General features: G+C 41.5%; 1 protein-coding gene across 1 annotated transcript in view; it reads left to right on the top strand.

Moving 5' to 3' along the window:
• Window positions 1–20,205, top strand: part of enc2 (ectodermal-neural cortex 2) — a 63,428-nt gene that overhangs the window by 27,582 nt on the left and 15,641 nt on the right. The window contains exons 3-11 of the mRNA XM_078283057.1: window positions 3,060–3,165; window positions 10,465–10,710; window positions 13,047–13,136; window positions 13,663–13,826; window positions 15,050–15,197; window positions 15,618–15,814; window positions 17,880–17,985; window positions 19,004–19,147; window positions 19,738–20,154. Of these exons, the coding sequence (XP_078139183.1) occupies window positions 3,060–3,165; window positions 10,465–10,710; window positions 13,047–13,136; window positions 13,663–13,826; window positions 15,050–15,197; window positions 15,618–15,814; window positions 17,880–17,985; window positions 19,004–19,147; window positions 19,738–20,124 (1,588 nt within the window). The 3' untranslated portion in view covers window positions 20,125–20,154. The remainder of the gene's footprint in view (window positions 1–3,059; window positions 3,166–10,464; window positions 10,711–13,046; window positions 13,137–13,662; window positions 13,827–15,049; window positions 15,198–15,617; window positions 15,815–17,879; window positions 17,986–19,003; window positions 19,148–19,737; window positions 20,155–20,205) is intronic.

Genomic DNA, 20,205 nt, shown 5'->3' with positions numbered 1-20,205 from the left:
TTAATTCTTACTTTTGTTTTGCCATCATTTTATCTAACATTTTAAATGTAGAAGTAGGAACAGTTATCAGTAATCAGCTTCCCATAATTGGCTTTGAATAGTTGTGAAGGGAGAGGAGTAACAATAATGCCAAGATATGTAAACATTTTCATGGTCCAATGAAATTTGATCCTTCCCTCCAATTCTCTTGGTTGTTAACCTGATACCGTCATAGCTATGGATTTCAACTCATTGGTTAAATACCCTGATATTTTGTCATACTCCTGCAAGGCAGGAATGGAAGAGTCCGATTTGCTTAAATATGTTAATATATCATCTGCAAAAAGTGAAATTTTATGCTCTATACCACCTCCATCTACTATTCCTTTTATATTAGGACTGAGACAGTCACCCTGCCTAACTCCTCTTTTGAGGTCAAAGAATTTTCAACAACAGCCATTGACCCTGATAAATGACTTTGGTTCTCTGTATATAACTTTTAGCCGGTCAATGAAAGTAGAATGGAAGTCCATTATTGCCAATGTATGGTATAGGAAGTGCGATATCACCCTGTCAAATGCTTTTTGGGCATCTAGACTGAGCAAAATAGATTGAGGTTGAGGATTCTTTCTCGCACATGATATTATATTTAATGTTCTCCTAATATTGTTGGCCCCTTGTCTGTGAGGTATAAAGCCTGTTTGGTCCGGTTTAATCAATTATGAAATATTTGTCTGCATTCTCTTTGCCAATATGTTAGTCAGCAATTTTAAATCATCACTCTGACTGGCAAAGCATACAGCTCCTTCTGCTTTATGTGTTAATAGCTCATCCAGGGTATGTCTGGTCTTTTTCAATTCAAGCAGGATGCTGTTGTTGGCTGTTCTTTTATGTTTAATTTCTAATCTTTTGATCTTACCCTCTAGCTCTCTTTGTTTTTCCTGACTTATATTTTTAAACTGGATGATATTTTGTATTTTCCCCCTTAAAACTGCTTTGAACCCTTCCCAGAGGATTGATGGTGACACTTCCCCATTATCATTCAACTGGAAATATTCTTTCAAGGTTTGTTTTAAATCCTCAAACACCATTTTTCTCTCTGGGGAATAGCACTATGTGCACTTGTAACTAACCAACAGTTTGCTGTTGTAACAAGTCACTATAGCCAAACCCATTCCAAATCTTGTAGATAGACTTGATTTAATAAGACCATATCACCTGCTCCATAACGAAAAACCCATAGTATTGGTTAGGCCTAGTTTTTAAAAAATAAACACTATAAACTGGCTACACTTATATCTTTACATTTGGCAAAATAAATATACCATTATCACATTTCGAATCTTGTTTCAGTTTTTTAGTCTTCAATATTCACTCTGGAATCCTCACCTATTCAGTCCTTTCCTTGAATGAAAACCTGCGTCTATCATTGATGATCCTCTCCTCTCGTTCCTCCCCTTAGCTCTGTCCCACTTGTCCTGTGTCATCTCCCTCTGTAGTCCTTCTCTTTCATCCACCTTTATATGTATCCCCATTTCCTTGAGTAGAGATGCAGCACCTGAAAGTGTGTTGAATGTCTTCGTTCCTGATTCCAGGTGTATTTTTAGCTGTGCTGGATACGGTGACTGTGCTCTCACGTTCTTCTCCTTTAGTTGTTTTATTACTTTGCGCACCAGTCTCCGTTTCCTTTGTACATCGTTAGTCTAATCTTGGTTGAAGTAGATGTTTTGCCCTTGATATGTGATTCCGTGTTTCCAGGCTTGTTGTAGAACCATTTCCTTCACACGGTAGTCCAGGAATCGCGGGGGGGCAGTGTTGTTTTGGCCTGGCAGTCAGTGAGCGGTGCGCTCTCTCTATGCGAATGTCCAAATCTCTTGGTAGATTTAGTGATGAGGCCAAGAAGTCTGTCACAAAGCCTAGTGTATCGTTTTTCTCAGAGCCCTTAGGAATGCCATGGATCCGCAAATTATCGCGTCTTGCCCTAGATTCCAAATCATTGCATTTTGCTGAGAGCTTCGCTTCCTTGTATAACAGAAAAGTGGTCGCTCTTGGCGTGTTGCTCTATTTCCATATCACTCTCTGCTCTGTGGTTGTTGTTCTTTGTTCCAGTGTAGCTGTCCTTTCCATGAGTTCTTTAACAGTACCTTTGAGTCTGGCTAATGATTTTTAGTGTCAATGGAAGCCTCCATGTGCTCTTGTCTGAACTTACGTAACTCAGCAAGTATCACTGAATTCAGTTCGCCCATATCCTCTGTAGTTTGTTCACCTTTTGTGTTTTTTGTCTTTCTTGGCATTTTTCCTCTTCTCTTACTATCCTTTTTCGCCATGATCGTTGTTGATTTTTAGCAGCTTTCAATTTCACTTTTGCCTTGACTTTGTGTTAAGTTAGTTTTTTAATCTGGTTTTACACGGAGCTAGGTCTTGAGCTGTTGCCTACCTCATGGCGCCACTGGAAGTCATGGTGACTTTGAGATGTTCAGCCGTGAAAAAGTGTTTACCTACTTGAAAGTAGTCCATGTGGAATAAGCTAGTGTTATCATTCCAGAGTTCGTCCCACAAATTTGTTGGAGCTAAACAACAAAGTACTTTGGTCTCTGCTACGATGCTGTTTTCAGAAGTTAGGATAATTATGTAAAATGCAGGACATCTTAAATATTTATTCTATCTAAGCTAAAACATAAAAACAACAATTTCATATGGGAGAGATGCCAATCTGGAAAATAATGCTAACTTTAACCAACACTGGATGAATCCTTTAAAAACCTAGTATTTGACTATTTAAAAGCTGTGTGAAGACAGGTTTTACTTTAATTTTTTTATTTCAAAGATTTAAAAGAGGACATCATTTGGTCAAATTTGCAATGAAATATAAAATTGTCTTTTTTTGTGAATGAATGAAAATGACAGATTTTTTGGTTTTTTTATCCCCTGCAAACCAATATGTGTCATGACCCTGGCACCAAGCCAAACTTTTGAAAAATGAATTGCATGTGAGGCAGTGAACCTGTTATTCTAACAAATAGAACTTTTGAGTTTTTTTTCATAGGACACTGACAACATTTTTTCTTTGTGTCTTGAAGGGCGGTTTTGGCAGCATGCAGTCGGTACTTTGAGGCCATGTTCAGCGGAGGGCTGCGAGAAAGTCTGGACAGCGATGTCAACTTTAGAGATAGTATACACCCTGAGGTACTGCTGCTACTACTAATCATAATTTGTCTGCATGTATTTATATTATACAGTATATTATTAGTATATTACACTTAGTATATTATACTTATATTTATATATATATATATATATATATATATATATATGTATAAATAAATGTTATATATATACATATATATATATATATATATATATATATATATATATATATATACATATATATATATATATATATATATATATATATATATATATATATATATATATATAATAAAAGAATTAACTAATCATGCAATTTGCTGCTCTTTTGCTCTTTTTTTTCTTAAAAGATAAGGCTGGTGTTTTTTAATGCATTGCTTACGGTCAACAAATCCTATGAAAATGACAAAATCAGCAATGATTTTGTTTTGCCAACAAGTCTCGTCCATGTAGCCGGTGCCCAATGAAGCCATGTCCCAGCAGCCATAGAACTCCATTGTATTAAAAAAACGATTAAAAACACGTCAAAGAGCCATGCCGTTGCTCTGGGCAGCATATTTCATCATCGCGATGCACCGGGCCAGCCAACGTTTTCCTCAAACAACTTAATAAGCCGGCTGTAAAGACGTTTGCGATCGCAGGAAAGTAGCTCCGTAGCACCGAAAATAGTCCCCGGCGTAATGAAGAATTTGTTCCCATTTAAATTTGATTTGGTAATAACTACAACAGCCTGACTTTTCGTGATAACAGCAATTTTTAAAATTGAAACTATGTCTTTGTGAGCTGTATTTCAAGGTTTTTAGCTTACAGTTGGAGCCAATGACTTCTGGGTTGACGGCTAAAAACGGTACGTGGGATGTCAGAAAGTAACGAGAGTAGAGCAAACGCATTGTTGATTTTGTTATTTTCATAGGATTTGTTGACAGTAAGCAATGCATTAAAAAACACCAGCCTTATCCTTTAAGACTGAAGCTTGTAGTCATAGATAATTAAATGTAGAATGACCAAATTAATCACTAAATCACCAAATTAATGTAGAATCATCACAAAGGAAGTATATTTTAAGAAAAGGGATGTGAGAGGACGCTGGTGCTGTTTGTTCGCCGCTTCTCCATCTGAGATCTGAGATTACATTAGTTTTGCGTTTTAGCTAGCTTCATTGTCAGACTTTTTATCCTGCCATAAATTCAACCGTTTTGTACCTTTTTTATCACGTTGTGTCTGGACGCATTCTCCACCCGATCGCTACTTTGACGGATTTTGTGGTTACATACCTGCATGCACAAGCCTGCTACACCAGCTAATGTAGCAGCTACACCGGCTCCTGCTCCAAGCAAAGTGTTTGGACTCTGCTGCCTCACCCGCCCCATCCGAGCACAGCCCGATTGTTCCGTCTCGACTCTCCCGTGGGTCCCGACTCTGGACTGCACAACCTCCGTCTCACTGGTTGCCACTTTGCTGCCGCCACTGCTGCTGCTGCTGTCGGAGACTCTCTCGACAACCTGCACTTCTGGATCTTCCCATCTCTGCCCAGCACTACCACTGCTACCGAGAGCTCTATCCCGGCCAGCCCTCAGCTGCCCCGGTGCAGTTAGCCCTTGCTGGCTGGGACCGCTGCCTCTCCAGTTAGCTGGTCAGCTAGCATCCTCTTCAGCTGTCCCTGCTACGGTTAGCCCACCCTGGCTGGGACCTTAGCTACCCTCCTCAGCACACACTCCCCAGCTTCAAACCGGCACTTCTGGATCCTTCCGTCTCTGCTCAGTGCTGTCTACTACTGAGAGTTCTTTCCCGGACAGCCTCTCAGCTGTCCCGGTGCGGTTAGCCCTTGTTGGCTGGGACCGCCGTCTCTCAGTTGGCCAGCAGCTAGGCAGTTAGCATCATGCTAATCGTCCTCCCCGGCTTACATGATGCTGAAATATTCCACCTCGCAACTTTTCAAATTCAACAACCACATCACTCCACCTCTATGCATCTCAGCCATCAAAAACCTTGGGCTGTTACGCAGACCCAGCTACATCCATAGAGGCTCCCGGCGAAAGTTTGTTTACTCAGAGGCGGAGCATGCCATCCCGTCCATGTGGTCCAGCGGGCGCACTGCCGCAGCTCCACTACGTCACCACAACAAACAACACGTGCACTCCACCTGCCTACGAACATTGGTCAAAGCAAACCAGCCCACTCAGAAACAATCACATCTCAAATTTGCACTTTTCAACACCTGATCCCTAAATAACAAGGGCCTCATCCTCAGTGAATTTATTATGGACAACGAACTTGACTTTCTCTGCCTCACTGAAACCTGGCAAAAACCCTTGGAATACTTCTCTCTCAACCAGACTGCACCCGTTGGATACACCTACATGGAAAAACCACACCAGGATGGGCGTGGTGGCGGAATAGCGACACTGCATCGACAAACCATCAAAACTACTGCAATATCCATTCCCACCCCCTCCTCATTTGAACACCTTGCTTTTAAACTGTCTGGTCCTAAACCTCTGGTCACTGCTGTCATTTATCGCCCCCCCAAACCAAACCCTGCATTTCCTTCTGACTTGTCTGAATTTCTAACTCAGCTCTGTGCCATTTCACCATCTGTTCTGCTACTAGGCGACTTCAACATCCATGTCGACTCTACCGACTGCAAAATCACAATGGAACTCCTGGACATTCTACACTATTTCAGTATTACCCAACACATAGATTTCCCCACCCACAGGAAAGGACACACACTGGACCTGGTCTGCACCTCCGGCATCACCATCAGTAACCTAACCAGCACTGACCTCACCATCTCCGACCATCTGGCTATCACCCTGGACATAGACATCCCCACCCCCCTTGTCAAACAGAAACGCTCCATAACATTCCGGAACCTCAAGTCCATCAACCCCTCCTCTCTCTCCTCCACCCTGGCCGACACCATCTCCGACCTCACTTCGAACTTCGTCTCCCCCATTGACCTGGTCAATACCTACAATGACGCACTCTCCTCCTGTCTTGATGAAATTGCCCCCATAAAAACCAAACCTGTCTCCTTCACACACTCCGCCCCCTGGTACACCGATCAACTTCACCATCTCAAAGCCAAGGGCCGTCAACTGGAACGACTTGCCAAAAGAACCGGTCTCACTGTCCACTTGGATGCCTACAAACTTCACCAACAACAATATAAAGATGCCCTCAACAGTGCACGCTCTTCTCACTACTCCTCCATCATCCAATCTGGCTGCAACAACCCCGAAACGCTTTTCTCCACCATCAACAAACTCCTCAAACCCATGGACACCATCTCTAACTCCTTCACCACCAGCAAATGCAACTAATTTCTATCATTTTTCCAAACCAAAATTGACACAATACACAACCAGCTGGCTGCCTCCTCCTTCACCACCCTCTCTGGCCTTCAACCCAACCCCCCACCACTTCCAAGCCACTCATTTACATCCTTCAGTGAAATCACTGAAACCGACCTATCCTCCATAGTCACTAGCATGAAGTCCTCAACCTGTGCCCTTGACCCTATCCCCTCCTTTCTAGTCAAGGCCTGCCTCCCCTCACTCTCCCCACTCATCACCAATATAATTAACTCCTCCTTGTCCACTGGCCTCGCCCCCCCCCCCCCCCCCAAGCTCACTGCTGTCACCCCCATACTGAAAAAACCTGGTCTTGACCCTGACATCCCCAACAACTACCGGCCCATCTCCAACCTCCCCTTTCTGTCCAAAATCCTTGAGCGAGTTGTCGCTGCTCAAATCAAATCCCACCTCGACTCCCATAACCTCTACGAAGCTTTCCAATCCGGCTTCCACTCCAAACACAGCACTGAAACTGCCCTACTGAAAATCACCAACGACATACTTCTCTCTGCTGACTCTGGCTTCCTCACCATCCTCATCCTCCTTGACCTCAGCGCCGCCTTTGATACCATCAACCATTCCATCCTCCTCACATGCCTTCAACACTCCCTCGGCATAACCGGCACTGCCCTCTCCTGGCTTACCTCATATCTCTCTGACAGACATCAATACATCTCCATGAACAACTGCAAATCCAACACCGCCCCAGTCACCCATGGTGTCCCCCAGGGTTCAGTGCTTGGTCCCCTCCTCTTCATCCTGTACATCCTTCCTCTTGGACAGATCCTCCGCCGACATGGCCTCCGTTTCCACTGCTACGCCGATGACACTCAGCTACGCCGATGACACTCAGCTTTACCTCTCCTCCAAGACCATCACCTCAACCACCCACTCCACCCTCACCACCTGCCTTGCAGACATAAAATCATGGATGCAACGGAACTTTCTCAAACTCAACTGCAATAAATCCGAAACTCCCTCACCCGCTCCGCCCAGACCTTCTCACTCAACATCGATGGCTCCATCGTCACCCCCTCCACCCAGGTCCGCAACCTTGGAATCATCCTTGACCCCACCCTCTCGTTTCTACCTCATGTCAACCAGGTCACAAAAACTGCCTTCTTCCACCTCAGGAACATTGCTGGCCTCCGGCCCTCCCTGTCCTTTGCCGCTGCCGAAACACTTATCCATGCCCTCATAACTTCCAGACTCGATTACTGCAATAGCATCCTCTACGGCTTACCTAACAAAACCCTTAATAAACTTCAATACGTCCAGAACTCCGCTGCCCACATGCTCACCTCCACCCGCCGCCGAGATCACATCACCCCTGTCCTTCACAACCTCCACTGGCTCCCGGTTAAATATAGAATTGACTTTAAAATACTACTCACCACCTACAAAGCCATACACAACCTGGCCCCTCCATACCTCTCCGACCTCATCCCCCGCCACACCCCTACCCGATGCCTCAGGTCCGCGGACGCAACCACTCTAAAGACCACCAGGACCAAGCTCCGGACCTGGGGTGACAGGGCCTTTTCAGTTGCTGCACCCTCCCTCTGGAACGCCCTCCCCAACCACATCCGACAGGCTAAGACTCTACCATCTTTCAAACAGGCCCTCAAAACCCACCTCTTCAAGCTTGCTTTCACCTGTTAACCTCCTTCCCTCTCTCTCCCTTCCCTCCATCTCATGATTCCTCTAGTTTTTAACTACCTACTTTTATTCTTGTCTTTTATTTTTTATTATTATAAATGTACCTATTAAATGATTTTACCCTGTATGTGAAGCGTCTTTGAGTACCTAGAAAAGCGCTATACAAGTCTAATGTATTATTATTATTATTATTATAAGATCAGTCATTTTCATGAAAACCATCAAAATTCAACTTGAAAGGCATATTCCTTTATATGCGCCAACTGAAATAATAACAAAAGCTACATGTTCAGGTGCCAGCTGACACTTTCTGCCTAAAACTCCATCCATGTCCATCATTAGCCAGGATGGCTCATGGGCCTGTACAGGATCTACGGCGCCCTCTAGAGGCCTATTGACGAAGTGTGGATGATAGACTGACTACTTGCCTGACCTGAAAATGCCTCTTCATGCTGCTGTTGGAAAACAAGCACAAATCCTGTAGAGGCCCACGGCGAGTGTGTTCAATTAAATTTGATTCAATGCCATGCACTGAAGCATTGCCACACAGTTATCGGTTAAATGGCCTAATTCCACTAGCGTTACTAACGGTTACCTACCGTTAAAGTCTGTAGGACAGCAGAAGGCGTGTTATCAGGTTACTAACACATGCGAGTTTGGAGAAATTGTGGGAATTTTAAGTTTCACTTTCCTTTTCACAACGGGAAGCTGTTGGATTGAGCGCAAAGCTGGTCTACTGATCTGTGCTTCGCCAAATGACAGACATAATGTGATGTGCACATCAGGTGCATTAGAGATCAATTTAGATCCATTTCTATACATTGACCAACTTTTTATTTTGCCTGTGTGTGTGTGTGTGTGAAACACAGCATGTCACAGTCACAGACACCCTCTGCACTCGGCTGCACCATGGGGGGAAAAAAAAAGAAGCTGCATCAATTGCGTTAATTTTTTTGTTTGTTAATTTTTTTGTTTGTTAATTTTCACAGCCCTAATTATATTATACAGTATTATTTCAATTACAAATATTAGATTATACAGCCTATTGAAATTAATGTTGTGCCTAGAATGTGTCATGGTGCTGTAACAATTGTGTAAACGTAGACAATGTGCTTCTGAATAAGATGATGTGAACGTAGCTGCCTTATGAGTTTAAAACAAATCATGAATTTTCATTTGTTTTTACCTAAAGACTATCCTCCACAACCAAAGCAGGAGTTGGTCTGCCTTACGAAAGATGTAAAAAACGTATTTCACACACACAACCAAACCAAATGACACTAGCCACTGGTAGACCAAATCTCTGCAATAGGGTGATTAATAGGTAGGGTCATATCCCGTGGACATGTAAGGTATTGGGGTAATTGATTCAAAAGTAGTTAATTTTCCATTACAGCGAAGATACATTTGTAATGACGTCTGATAATGTATTGATGCATATACGTACATATAAGTCAGTGTGCGCACAAATGATTTGTGGACAGAGGAGAACAAAATGTTGAAGCTTCTAAATCTGTTCTGAATCAACATTTCAGAGACTAACTTCAACTTTTTGGTTGGGAAGAAAAAAATCAGTAGCACTTCTGGAAAAAAAGAGTTGCAAAATGCGACCAATTGGCCGCCACCTGTGGAGACCTAGATGTACTATGGCTCGAAGTGCCTCTTCCATTAAAATGGATGTTTTTTAGTACTGTATTTATAAACTTTTAAAGAAGGCATGTATTCACAGTTATTCCACATTCATGACATTTGGTTGTACAAGAGCAGAAGCAAAACAGAGTAATACCAAGTGTTGCACAATACCCACTGCCACAGGATCATTGCTTTCATGAAATGATTACCAAGAGCTGTTATTGTAATATTTAGATCTCATTCATTCAATGTTTAGCTAAATATAAACCTGAATGAAACCTCAAATTATAGGAACTAGCCTATGATTAACTAGTCTTGTTATCTCTGGTATCCAGGACAACACATGGTTTAATAGTTCTAGTTGTTCAGTTCTAGTTAGTAGACCTTTGCAACATTATAGTGTGTGCTATACATGTTTGTTATTGACAGCCTACAGATTAATTCATGATGGAAACATTATCATAGAGACATAATTAAATGCTAGGAAGTAATTTCTTCACAGTATGTTGTACAAAATAACCATTATTTGGGCCTCTTGGTCACAGTGTTTCACATTTTCTCCAGCAGTTTAGGTAATGTTCTAACATGACAGAAATGTCTGTTCTTTAGTCAACAACATCACCAACAACGGTAACGGTAATAAAAACAGGTCAGCTAACTGTCTAATCGTTCTCATTTTCCCTCCCAGGTCTTGGAGCTGCTGCTGGACTTTGCCTATTCTTCTCGAGTCATCATAAATGAAGAGAATGCTGAGTCACTGTTAGAGGCAGGCGACATGTTGCAGTTTCATGACATCCGGGATGCAGCAGCAGAGTTTTTAGAAAAGAACCTGCACTCCTCCAACTGTCTGGGAATGATGCTGTTATCAGATGCCCATCAGTGTAAAAGACTGTATGAGCTGTCATGGCGGATGTGTCTGGTACATTATGAGACGGTAAAGGAGATTTATGTTGTGTGTTTTCTGGCATCCTGCAGAAACCTCATATCTAAGCAGATCTACAAAAGTTGAGTTTTAATAAGTGATTTAAAAGATGACATAGATTTGCAGCCTGATGGCAAAGGTCAGATCAGCTCTTGCTTTCAGTCTCTTCTGAAGAAAATGTTTCATGACCCTGGGACCTAGCCAAAGTATTGAAAATGCATTAAAAATGTCAGCCAGTCGACTTCATATGCAGTCTCTGTAAAGTTGAGTTTTTGGAGATATGTGGTTTCTACAGGACACCAACTTACCCCTTGTTCATACCAGAGGTGGAATGGACATGTAATGAAGATAGACTATACTTACATTGTGTAACAGTTTTTAATGTTTCTATTTAGAAACAATGCTGATCACCATATAGCTTCCTGTATTTTTCCCACGGCGCAGCCGAGGGCATCACAAGCCAAATTCAGGTCGGTCAGTCAGTCAGGTAACGCTTAGTGAGATGATGCGCTTCGTCAGATGGCCTCTAGAGGGCGTCTTTGACTGAGATGCAGACAGTAACCCGTCTTCGCTGCTCTACAAACTTTAGCTGTAGGTGACGTCATCTTGTAGTATTTAAGTAATGTTAGTGGAATTAGGTAATTTAACCATGTCGCAGTGCTTCAGTGCATAGAATGGAACACACGCGCCGTGGGTCTGTACAGGATCTGTGCTTGTTCCACTTCGATGATTAACTTTATATCATCCATCTTCAATTTCTTCACAGACTCTCACACATCAAAGCACTATTTTTCAGCCTATCTTGTTCTCTATCTATCTATCTATCTATTCAGGTTTTGATATTACTGTATTAAAATCTGACGGCAAACTGATTTTAATATTACTGTATTAAAATCTGACTGCAAACTGTCCAAAATCGTATAAGTCACTCTGTTGGCCAGTTGGTAGGTCAGTCGGTTGTGAAAATTTCAAACAACTTTTGCATGTGCCATTGAGGACACAGCTATAAAGACTCTGTGAGCCTGCATGCAGCATCACTTTGAGTTAAGCTTGGTTGGTAAAGCGTAGGTTTGGTAATTTGAAGTAGTCCTAGCAAAAAGAAGAGCCCCTTGCTGCATCATACAGGAAAAAATGCATTATTATTTTATTTTCATATTATCATGGCAAAACCAATTGGTTTGAGCATGGGAGTAAAGGTCAGGATTAAGGGTTTGAGTCTCACTGGGGCCACCCATACTGAAAATGTATGCACTTGAGGTATTGAAGACTATTGATACAAGCATCATATTATTAAGTAACACAATCAATATACATTAGTTGATACTAAACATTAGGTTGAAGGCCCTACCAGATGGTCAAACAACCCAACCATGGCTACTGGAAGATAATCTCTGGTGACATAAGTATTAGATCTGCTATGCCATCCAACACAGAAAACACAAATCAAAATTCCACATCAGTCAAAGGTTATTGTCTCAGACTATTTTTGAAAAGTTTTAATTAAATAGCTAAGCTGTGAACTTATCTTGTCCTCGTTTGACATTTCTGAGGTTACTGCAATAGAACACCATGGTTAGTCCAGCCTAGCACAGTTTATTGAACTGTATTACTTTGGCATAGTTGGATGATGGAAGTGAAAACAGAATCGACAATTTTGTGGCTATGAAACTATGAGGGGAAATAGACTGTTTTCAAATTGTTACTGACTGATCCAACTTTTAGTAATGAGATTGATTGGATTGATTTGGCTGCTGCGGACTGTGCTTTTCCTGCCAATAAAGTTTTAGTGAAATTGTGTTTAATTAATTTGATCTGTAATATATGCGATGCCGAAGATGATGTCATACAAGCAGAAAAATTGAGAATGTGATTAAATAGTCTGGTTTTTTAAGCTATGGGCTGGAGCCTAAACTGAGTTGCAGGCCTATTGCTGCTGGCCCTGCACATCATAAAAGTATTAATATTTACTTGCTCCCAGGAATCCTTATGGATCTCAGTTTAGAAGAGTTTAAGAATACAGGCTGGCAGATCCTTGTTTTTGTTTGATGCCACAGCTCCTATCCTCAACCATTTTGCTTTGGCCTTTTTTGTCCCACCTGTAAACATTCATTGTAATTCATTTGGTAACGCAAAACGGTACGAGAGAACAAACCATTGACTTGATGCTAATATGGTGGTGATATACTCTAGTATAACTAACCCTAGTGTGCAAAATATTAAGACCATTGATGTAGAGTTTGTAGTCACTCTTGGACAATCCATGTCAACTGATTGATTAAGTTTGATAGCTATGATATTTTATCACGTATAATATTAATATATAATGCTCTGTTTTGTCTGTCCTTTAGGTAAGAGAATCAGAGGATTTCTACAGTCTGTCTAAAGATAAACTGCTGGAACTGATACTTAGTGATGAGCTGGAAATAGAAGATGAACAGGTGAGATCTCTTTTCCCCCCTTCATTCTTTCCTTTCTTCTTTATGTCTTTCCTTTCCTCTAATGAACTAGCTTACCAGTACTGGTCATTCATTTCAGTGACGAATGCTAACAAAGCTAACAAACCCTTTTTCCAGCAATTGATAAACTTCTTCCCCACATTGTAATTATATCTAGCAAAGAAAAATAAGACTTCACTTAAAAACAAAGCTATCACTAGCTACCTTTAATGGATAGAAACCCGCAGTGGCTTCCTAGCTAGCCACACCACACTGGAGAAACATGAGATTCACCGCTTTCAGTGCCCTGTTTTTGTCCCTTTCCTGCCTAGCACCTAGTTCACAACTAGCAGATAAAAGTGTCATTGAATATCTGTAATAGTTTAGGTTACGGTAATTTAAAAATAATAAATTATCTTTTCTCCCAAGTTGTATTTAACTGTGATCCGATGGGTTCATCATAACTCGGGTTAAATGTTTCTTTTAAAATATTTGATGTTTAATTGTTAATAGATATGACTCCTGGCAGGTCGTGTTTAACTCTGTAATGCGGTGGGTTCGGTATGACTTGGAAGGCCGGCGTCACCACTTACCAGAGCTGCTGAGGGGCATCAGGTTGGCACTGCTGCCATCTGAATGTCTGCTGGAGGCTGTAGCCTGTGAAGAGCTGGTTATGGCTGACAAGAGGAGCAGGTAAGCTGTGTTTGCATGTGTCTAGTGAATGGAATCTGCAGGGACCTTGATGATTGAATTATTTGCATATCTTGTGATGAAGTGAAGCAGGCTAATTGATGAAATTTTGAACATAATCAGTCGTCACAATGGCAAAAACTAGAAAGATATGACCCAGGGTGAAAATATCCAGAATTATTCTTTAATTGGATCAGGTGTGCAAGAGTAAAGATGGAATAAAAACTTGCAGGATAGGGCGTACTTGAGGACTAGGTTGGTAAAACACAGATGTAGACCTCTGCATAGGAGTGTAAACCGTCGAGTAAAATGTGAACACATGATGTGTGGGTGCACGCAAGTGTGAACGCTATCGGAGACAATGGTTTTAGTGAAGACTTGCGCTAAATACTGGTGTAAATATAGGTTGTTGGACCATCGTTTGACAAAGGAACACTTGGATTATGCTGCATGACCTGTTTGGAGTAATTTTGTGATTGTTTGCCCTTTTTGGAATTCCCGTTCAATTAAGTTGTTTTGGAGAAGGCTGACATGGAGCTGCGCTAGCTAACTCACTGTGTGTTATGTGGACATACATACTTCACCGGTGTTTCGACTGACACCATTGCCAATAAACAATACTTAGGAATTGATTTTATTAAGAGCATACAGTATATCTAGCCTCACTAGGAGTGCCTCAAGTCCATTAAATGAAAGGCATTGCTTAGCTCAGTATTAGTACAGCATCCAAATGAAGTACGTCATATTTGAGAAATACTGACCCACAGCAACAAGTTTCACATAAATAGATGAGGCTTTGGCCTTGAGATTTGGTGAAAATCTGATGAAGAAAGCCAATCACTATTTTTATCAAATTAAGTTCTGTGGAACCAATGAATCATTCCACAAATTCTGAAGTTTAGCATGTGGTTGAATGGCCCCCTCACCAGAGCAGCTGTCCAAGCAGTAGCATGCTGCTAGTCAGTGTACTTGCCAAGATAAATAAGAGGCACACATTTCATTCAATGTGTCATTCCACTTCTCAGCATCTCCACATTTTTTCTCTCCTCTCCTCTCCTCTCCTCTTAAAATTGAACTCAACAATAATGGGACTTGCAGGAAATAATAAGCATCAGCAGCCATGCCTGTCATCTCCTCTAGACATCAAGGATTAGGCCATGCTATTAGTAAGAACATTCAACAAAAATGTCTCCTCCTTAACTCTCAGTCCATGTTTTAACACTCAGGTTAATAGTAGAGGAGGCGATGCAGTGTAAAAAGAAGATTCTTCAGAACGATGGAGTGGTGACCAGTCCTTGTGCACGACCACGCAAGGCAGGACACACTCTGCTTATACTGGGCGGCCAGACCTTCATGTGTGACAAGATATACCAGGTAAATTTAATAATTATACCATCTATCTCTGTATCTCTGTACCATCTACTGTATATACCTATCTCACAATACCAGTTCATAAAACAACCATTAACCCCAACACTCAAGAGCCCACACACCCTGCAGACAGATGCTCCTTATATCAGTAGTGTATATCCTGGAAGGAGAAAGACATTCATGTATGACAAGATAAACCCAGGTACAACACACCATACAGCAAAGACCTGTACAGTATGTAAACTATAAAGCCAAGGACAGCATCCCTAATGCAGATCTGCCTGCCCCCAGGAAGGCAGGTCACTGTCTGTAATCAATAAAGCTAATATCTAATAAAAATAATCAACCAGCTTTCCGTTTGACCGCTGAGCCAGAAACCAAACCCTATCTCTTTAATTATCAATATGGCTAATGCATTTTTAGGTTGACCATAAAGCCAAGGAGATCATCCCCAAGGCAGACCTCCCCAGCCCCCGGAAGGAGTTCAGTGCCTGTGCAATCGGCTGTAAGGTTTACGTGACGGGAGGAAGGGGATCCGAGAATGGAGTGTCTAAAGACGTCTGGATCTATGACACTGTCCATGAAGAGTGGTCTAAAGGAGCACCCATGCTTATAGCCAGGTAAAGTACATCTGTAACTTAACAGTAAATAGGAGAGTGACAGAGACATAGTCTAGTACGGTACTACAATAATGTGTGGACTTGAGATACTGTCCATGAAGACTAGTCCAAACTCAACGCAGGCTTTTAACAAAGCAAAGCCCTGAACTACAGTAATATTAATCATATTAAATTTGACAGTCGTAACATTACTTACTAGGGTTCGACCGATATGGGCTTTTGAAGGCGGATACCAATAATTTTAGAGCAAAGTCTGAAGTCTATGTTTGGCTGATAAAGTTTTTGAAGGCCAATAGCAATACCAATATTTTTTAGCTGTGACCAGCAGCTAGTAGAAATCGGTCATTTGGTCAGTTGGTCAGCCGATTTGTTGGTATGTTGGTCTGTCGGTCCCAAAAAATTAAAAAACCTTTACTGTGCATGTGCCACCATGGGACATGGCTATAAAGACACTAACAGCCAGCCTGCTGCATCACTTTCAGTCTAGCTTGGTTGGTCAAGCATAGAGAGGCCGAGTTCAAATGCCAGGTGAGTCAATTTAGCAAGCACCTTATCACAAACTACCTGCTTGTTAATTGATGCTGCGGATATTTTGTGCCAATATCTTTCCATTTGAACATTTTCATGCTAAAAAAAAACAAAAAATAATGATTCAGTGTTTCCTCCAGATTTGTATTGTTGTCAGGGGGAAAAGCCTTTGAAACTTTATGGGACAATCAAACCATCATGGGACAATAAAAGTCTCCATTGACAGTCATACTAATGAAATTCTTTTAGGTGGTTTATCAGCTCCTTAAAGCAATATTCCACTTAGTTTTAACATAGGGGTTATTTGGCACTTGACCGCAATGAAAACCAGAATATAACTAATCACCAAGATTGGATGCAGCTGGGACGAGTTTGTAGCGTTGTAGCTCCGTTATTACCTTGTGGTATTTAAGTAACGGTAGTGGAATTAGGTTATTTAACCGATAACCGTGTGGCAATGCTTCAATGCATAGAATTCAACTGAATTGAATTGAACACACGCGTGGGTCTGTGCAGGATCTGTGCTTGTTTTCCATCACGACAATTGAGAGTGCTTTACTTACCTCAAGTTAGCAGGTAACGCTGCTCTCCAATACACACCCACAGGACCTAAGCAATCTGAGTTGAACAGTTGAAAACAACTCAAACAATGAAAACATGTCTATTCAACACAATAACACTGACCTGCCTGCATCTGATTTTTTCCGATTAACCATTGCCTGAAACTGATGCTGCATTCATGTCATATCAGATTTTCCATAAATACGATCTGCTGACTGGGATAAAACGTTAACATAAACCTCCTAGTGGTAATTACAGGTAGGATATGTGGAATGTTTTTTTGTGAGCTCCATTATCTGGCACCTGGCATCACAAATTGTGGAATTGTGTCAACACAAGCAATAAACATAGCAGTGAATCCACCAAAGTCAGAAGTCCAAGGCAATAAAAATCAAAATGATCAGTTACATTCACACTAATAAAATCAATTGTGCGTACGAAAAGCAAGACATATTTGCTGCAGTTAATTAAGGGTTGATTTTAAATTCATAAATACAAATTACTTTGGATATGGGAATTCCAATGGGTAAAACGCTTTCAAGCTGAAGTAATGAAATCCTGTTCTTCCACTTCTGATATGACTTGAACGTGGCAGAAGACTGGCAGCCAGCAAAGTAAACAAGGAAGTGTGTGAACAACACTAAAAAGTAGCAAATGTTGTGTGATATTTGTTTAGTTACAGCTGTTTAAAGAAATGTGTAATTGCAGTATGCATGTTGTTGTGTTGAAAAGGTGTGTTTTTGGAGATTGGAGATTGCTTTGGCCCTCTGGGTTTGTATTGGAGAGCAGCACTCCCTCCAAACTCGAGGGAAGTAAAGCCCTACACTGAAGTGAGTGATGAAATTTTGAACACAATCAATCGTCATGACAAAAACTAGGGAAATATACCCACAAATGTGTTTGATGGATGAATGAACCTCTGTGTGCATAAACCTCTGTATGCATTTATAATGGAGGTTTCTCTTCTCCCCTACAGGTTTGGCCATGGCTCAGCTGAGCTGGAGAACAGTCTCTACGTTGTAGGAGGTCATACAGCCATAGCTGGGGTATTTCCTGCCTCACCGTCTGTCTCCTTAAAGCAGGTAACAAAAAGGCTTCCCTTCAATTTTATTTTGTTTGAGGGGCATCACTGTGAGAATACTTTTTGGAATGTGCAAAAATATGTTTCTGCTGTTTATCAATCCATTTTGGTCAACATGTTTTTTTATTGATTTTTCTTCCACATACATAACAAATCAATATCACAGTCATCAGTGACAGTGTTGTACGGGCGATGATTTCCTACCTCCCTCCCTTTCCCTCCATGCCCCCAATTTTTTCAAGTTTTAGGCATGAGACTATGTCCTTGACCCAATGAGAATGAGTGGGTGGGGCAGTCTCCTTCCATTTGAGCAGTACTGCCCAACGTGCTAAAAGAGAGGCAAAGGCAAGAGCGTTACGTTCCAGAGCTGTAAGATGTAGTTCCTCTGGGGCCACCTCAAAAAGGCCAATAAGAGGGTTTGGTTCTATTACTTGTTTCAGAATAATTGATAGAGAGTCAAACACGTTTCTAGAATTTCTCTAAACTGGGCATAGCCAATACATATGAACCAACAAGGTATCTGCACCTTTACAATAATAAATTCTTGAAACTTGATTTTAAGTGCTACATACAGTATTTCTATTCTGATTGTATATCAGAATATATAGACATCTTAGTCTTGGTGCAATTTTGACGAAACTTGGAGGAATGGTGCATTTTGGCACTGTGTTTTGGCACTGATTGGCCTGAGGGAGACGATATAATTAAAGTAAATTTAAACTGGTCCGATTTTGATTCAACGGGTTGCCTGCATCTTTTGTGGAGGACAAGATGTTTCATTTGTTTGTAAAGAAAATTAATGGACGGAAATGCTGTGAGGTTATTTTTTTGAAAGTGCAAAAAATGTATATTTCTACTGCTGTCAACCATTTTTTTTTACATGTTGTATATTTGAAGTGCTACATTTTTGTATTCTGATTGTTTATTTTACTGGATTTTTATAATAAAATTGGTCATTTTTTAAATGTGCTGAAGTATTTAAGTATTTTTGAAATATTCTTTATGTGATATTATCCTAGGTTGAGCGCTACGACCCTCTCAGTAATAAGTGGACCATGATGGCTCCTCTAAGAGATGGAGTTAGTAATGCAGCCGTGGTCAGTGCCAAACTGAAACTCTTTGTTTTTGGAGGGACCACCATACACAGAGACAAAGCCTCCAAGGTGGGTGGATTTGCACAGTTGTCTTCCTTTTTATGACTGAAGGTACGCTGCATCTGTTAATAGCTGCTATGTTAAAGGGATAGCTCAATGTTTGGCTTGTTAACATAAACTTAGCGACTAACAGCCCCTTGGTTTCATTTAGGGATACTACGGAAACTATGATGAATGTAAAAATATTCAAGTGTCTGGTGAAGGGAATGCCAAGGCATTGCTTAAATATCTGTTCTCTAATCTATTCTGTACTCTGTATGCTCCCACTATTTGTAGATCCATTGCTGAAGAGAGTCGGTGGTAAACAATAGTGCTAGGCATAAAGAGAGACAAACAAATCACAATTATTGTAAGGCTTAAGGTGTGTGTGTGTGTGTGTGTGTATGTATGTAATATATTGAATACAGAACAAAATGTAGGGAGAGTCTCTCAAATAGCACATTCTACCCTCAGACTGTGTGAAACTCAACTGAATTAATATCTTATCTGAATTTCAGGTTCAGCACTACGACCCAGTGGGTAACCATTATTGTACTGCGTCAGCACTACCCTAGCCCCAACCTATCAACAGCCTAACTAACTCTCTCCTTACTGTCCAGGTCCAATGCTACGACCCCGTGGGAAACCGCTGGAATATTGCAGCCGAATGCCCCCAGCCTTGGCGCTATACAGCAGCTGCGGTCCTAGGCAGCCAGATCTTCATCATGGGCGGCGACACTGAATTCACCGCTGCCTCGGCATATCGATTTGACTGTGACACCAACCAGTGGAGTCGAGTGGGCGACATGACGTCCAAACGGATGAGCTGCCACGCCGTTGCCTCAGGAAATAAGCTGTACGTGGTTGGAGGTTATTTTGGGACGCAGCGGTGTAAAACATTGGACTGTTACGACCCCACGTCCGATAGTTGGAACTCCATCACCACCGTGCCTTATTCTCTGATCCCCACCGCCTTCGTCAGCACATGGAAACACCTGCCTGCCTAGCCGGGACACACTGGGAGCCAGTTATTCCAGGTAAATACTTAAGCGAGCAGTTGACTGACTGACCAGATGGTGGTGGAAAGA

This window comes from Centroberyx gerrardi, chromosome 4 (assembly GCF_048128805.1).
Source record: "Centroberyx gerrardi isolate f3 chromosome 4, fCenGer3.hap1.cur.20231027, whole genome shotgun sequence".
Classification (NCBI taxonomy): domain Eukaryota; kingdom Metazoa; phylum Chordata; class Actinopteri; order Beryciformes; family Berycidae; genus Centroberyx; species Centroberyx gerrardi.
The sequence above is the reverse complement of the archived record's forward strand: the minus strand, read 5'-3'. Positions and strand labels throughout refer to the sequence as shown.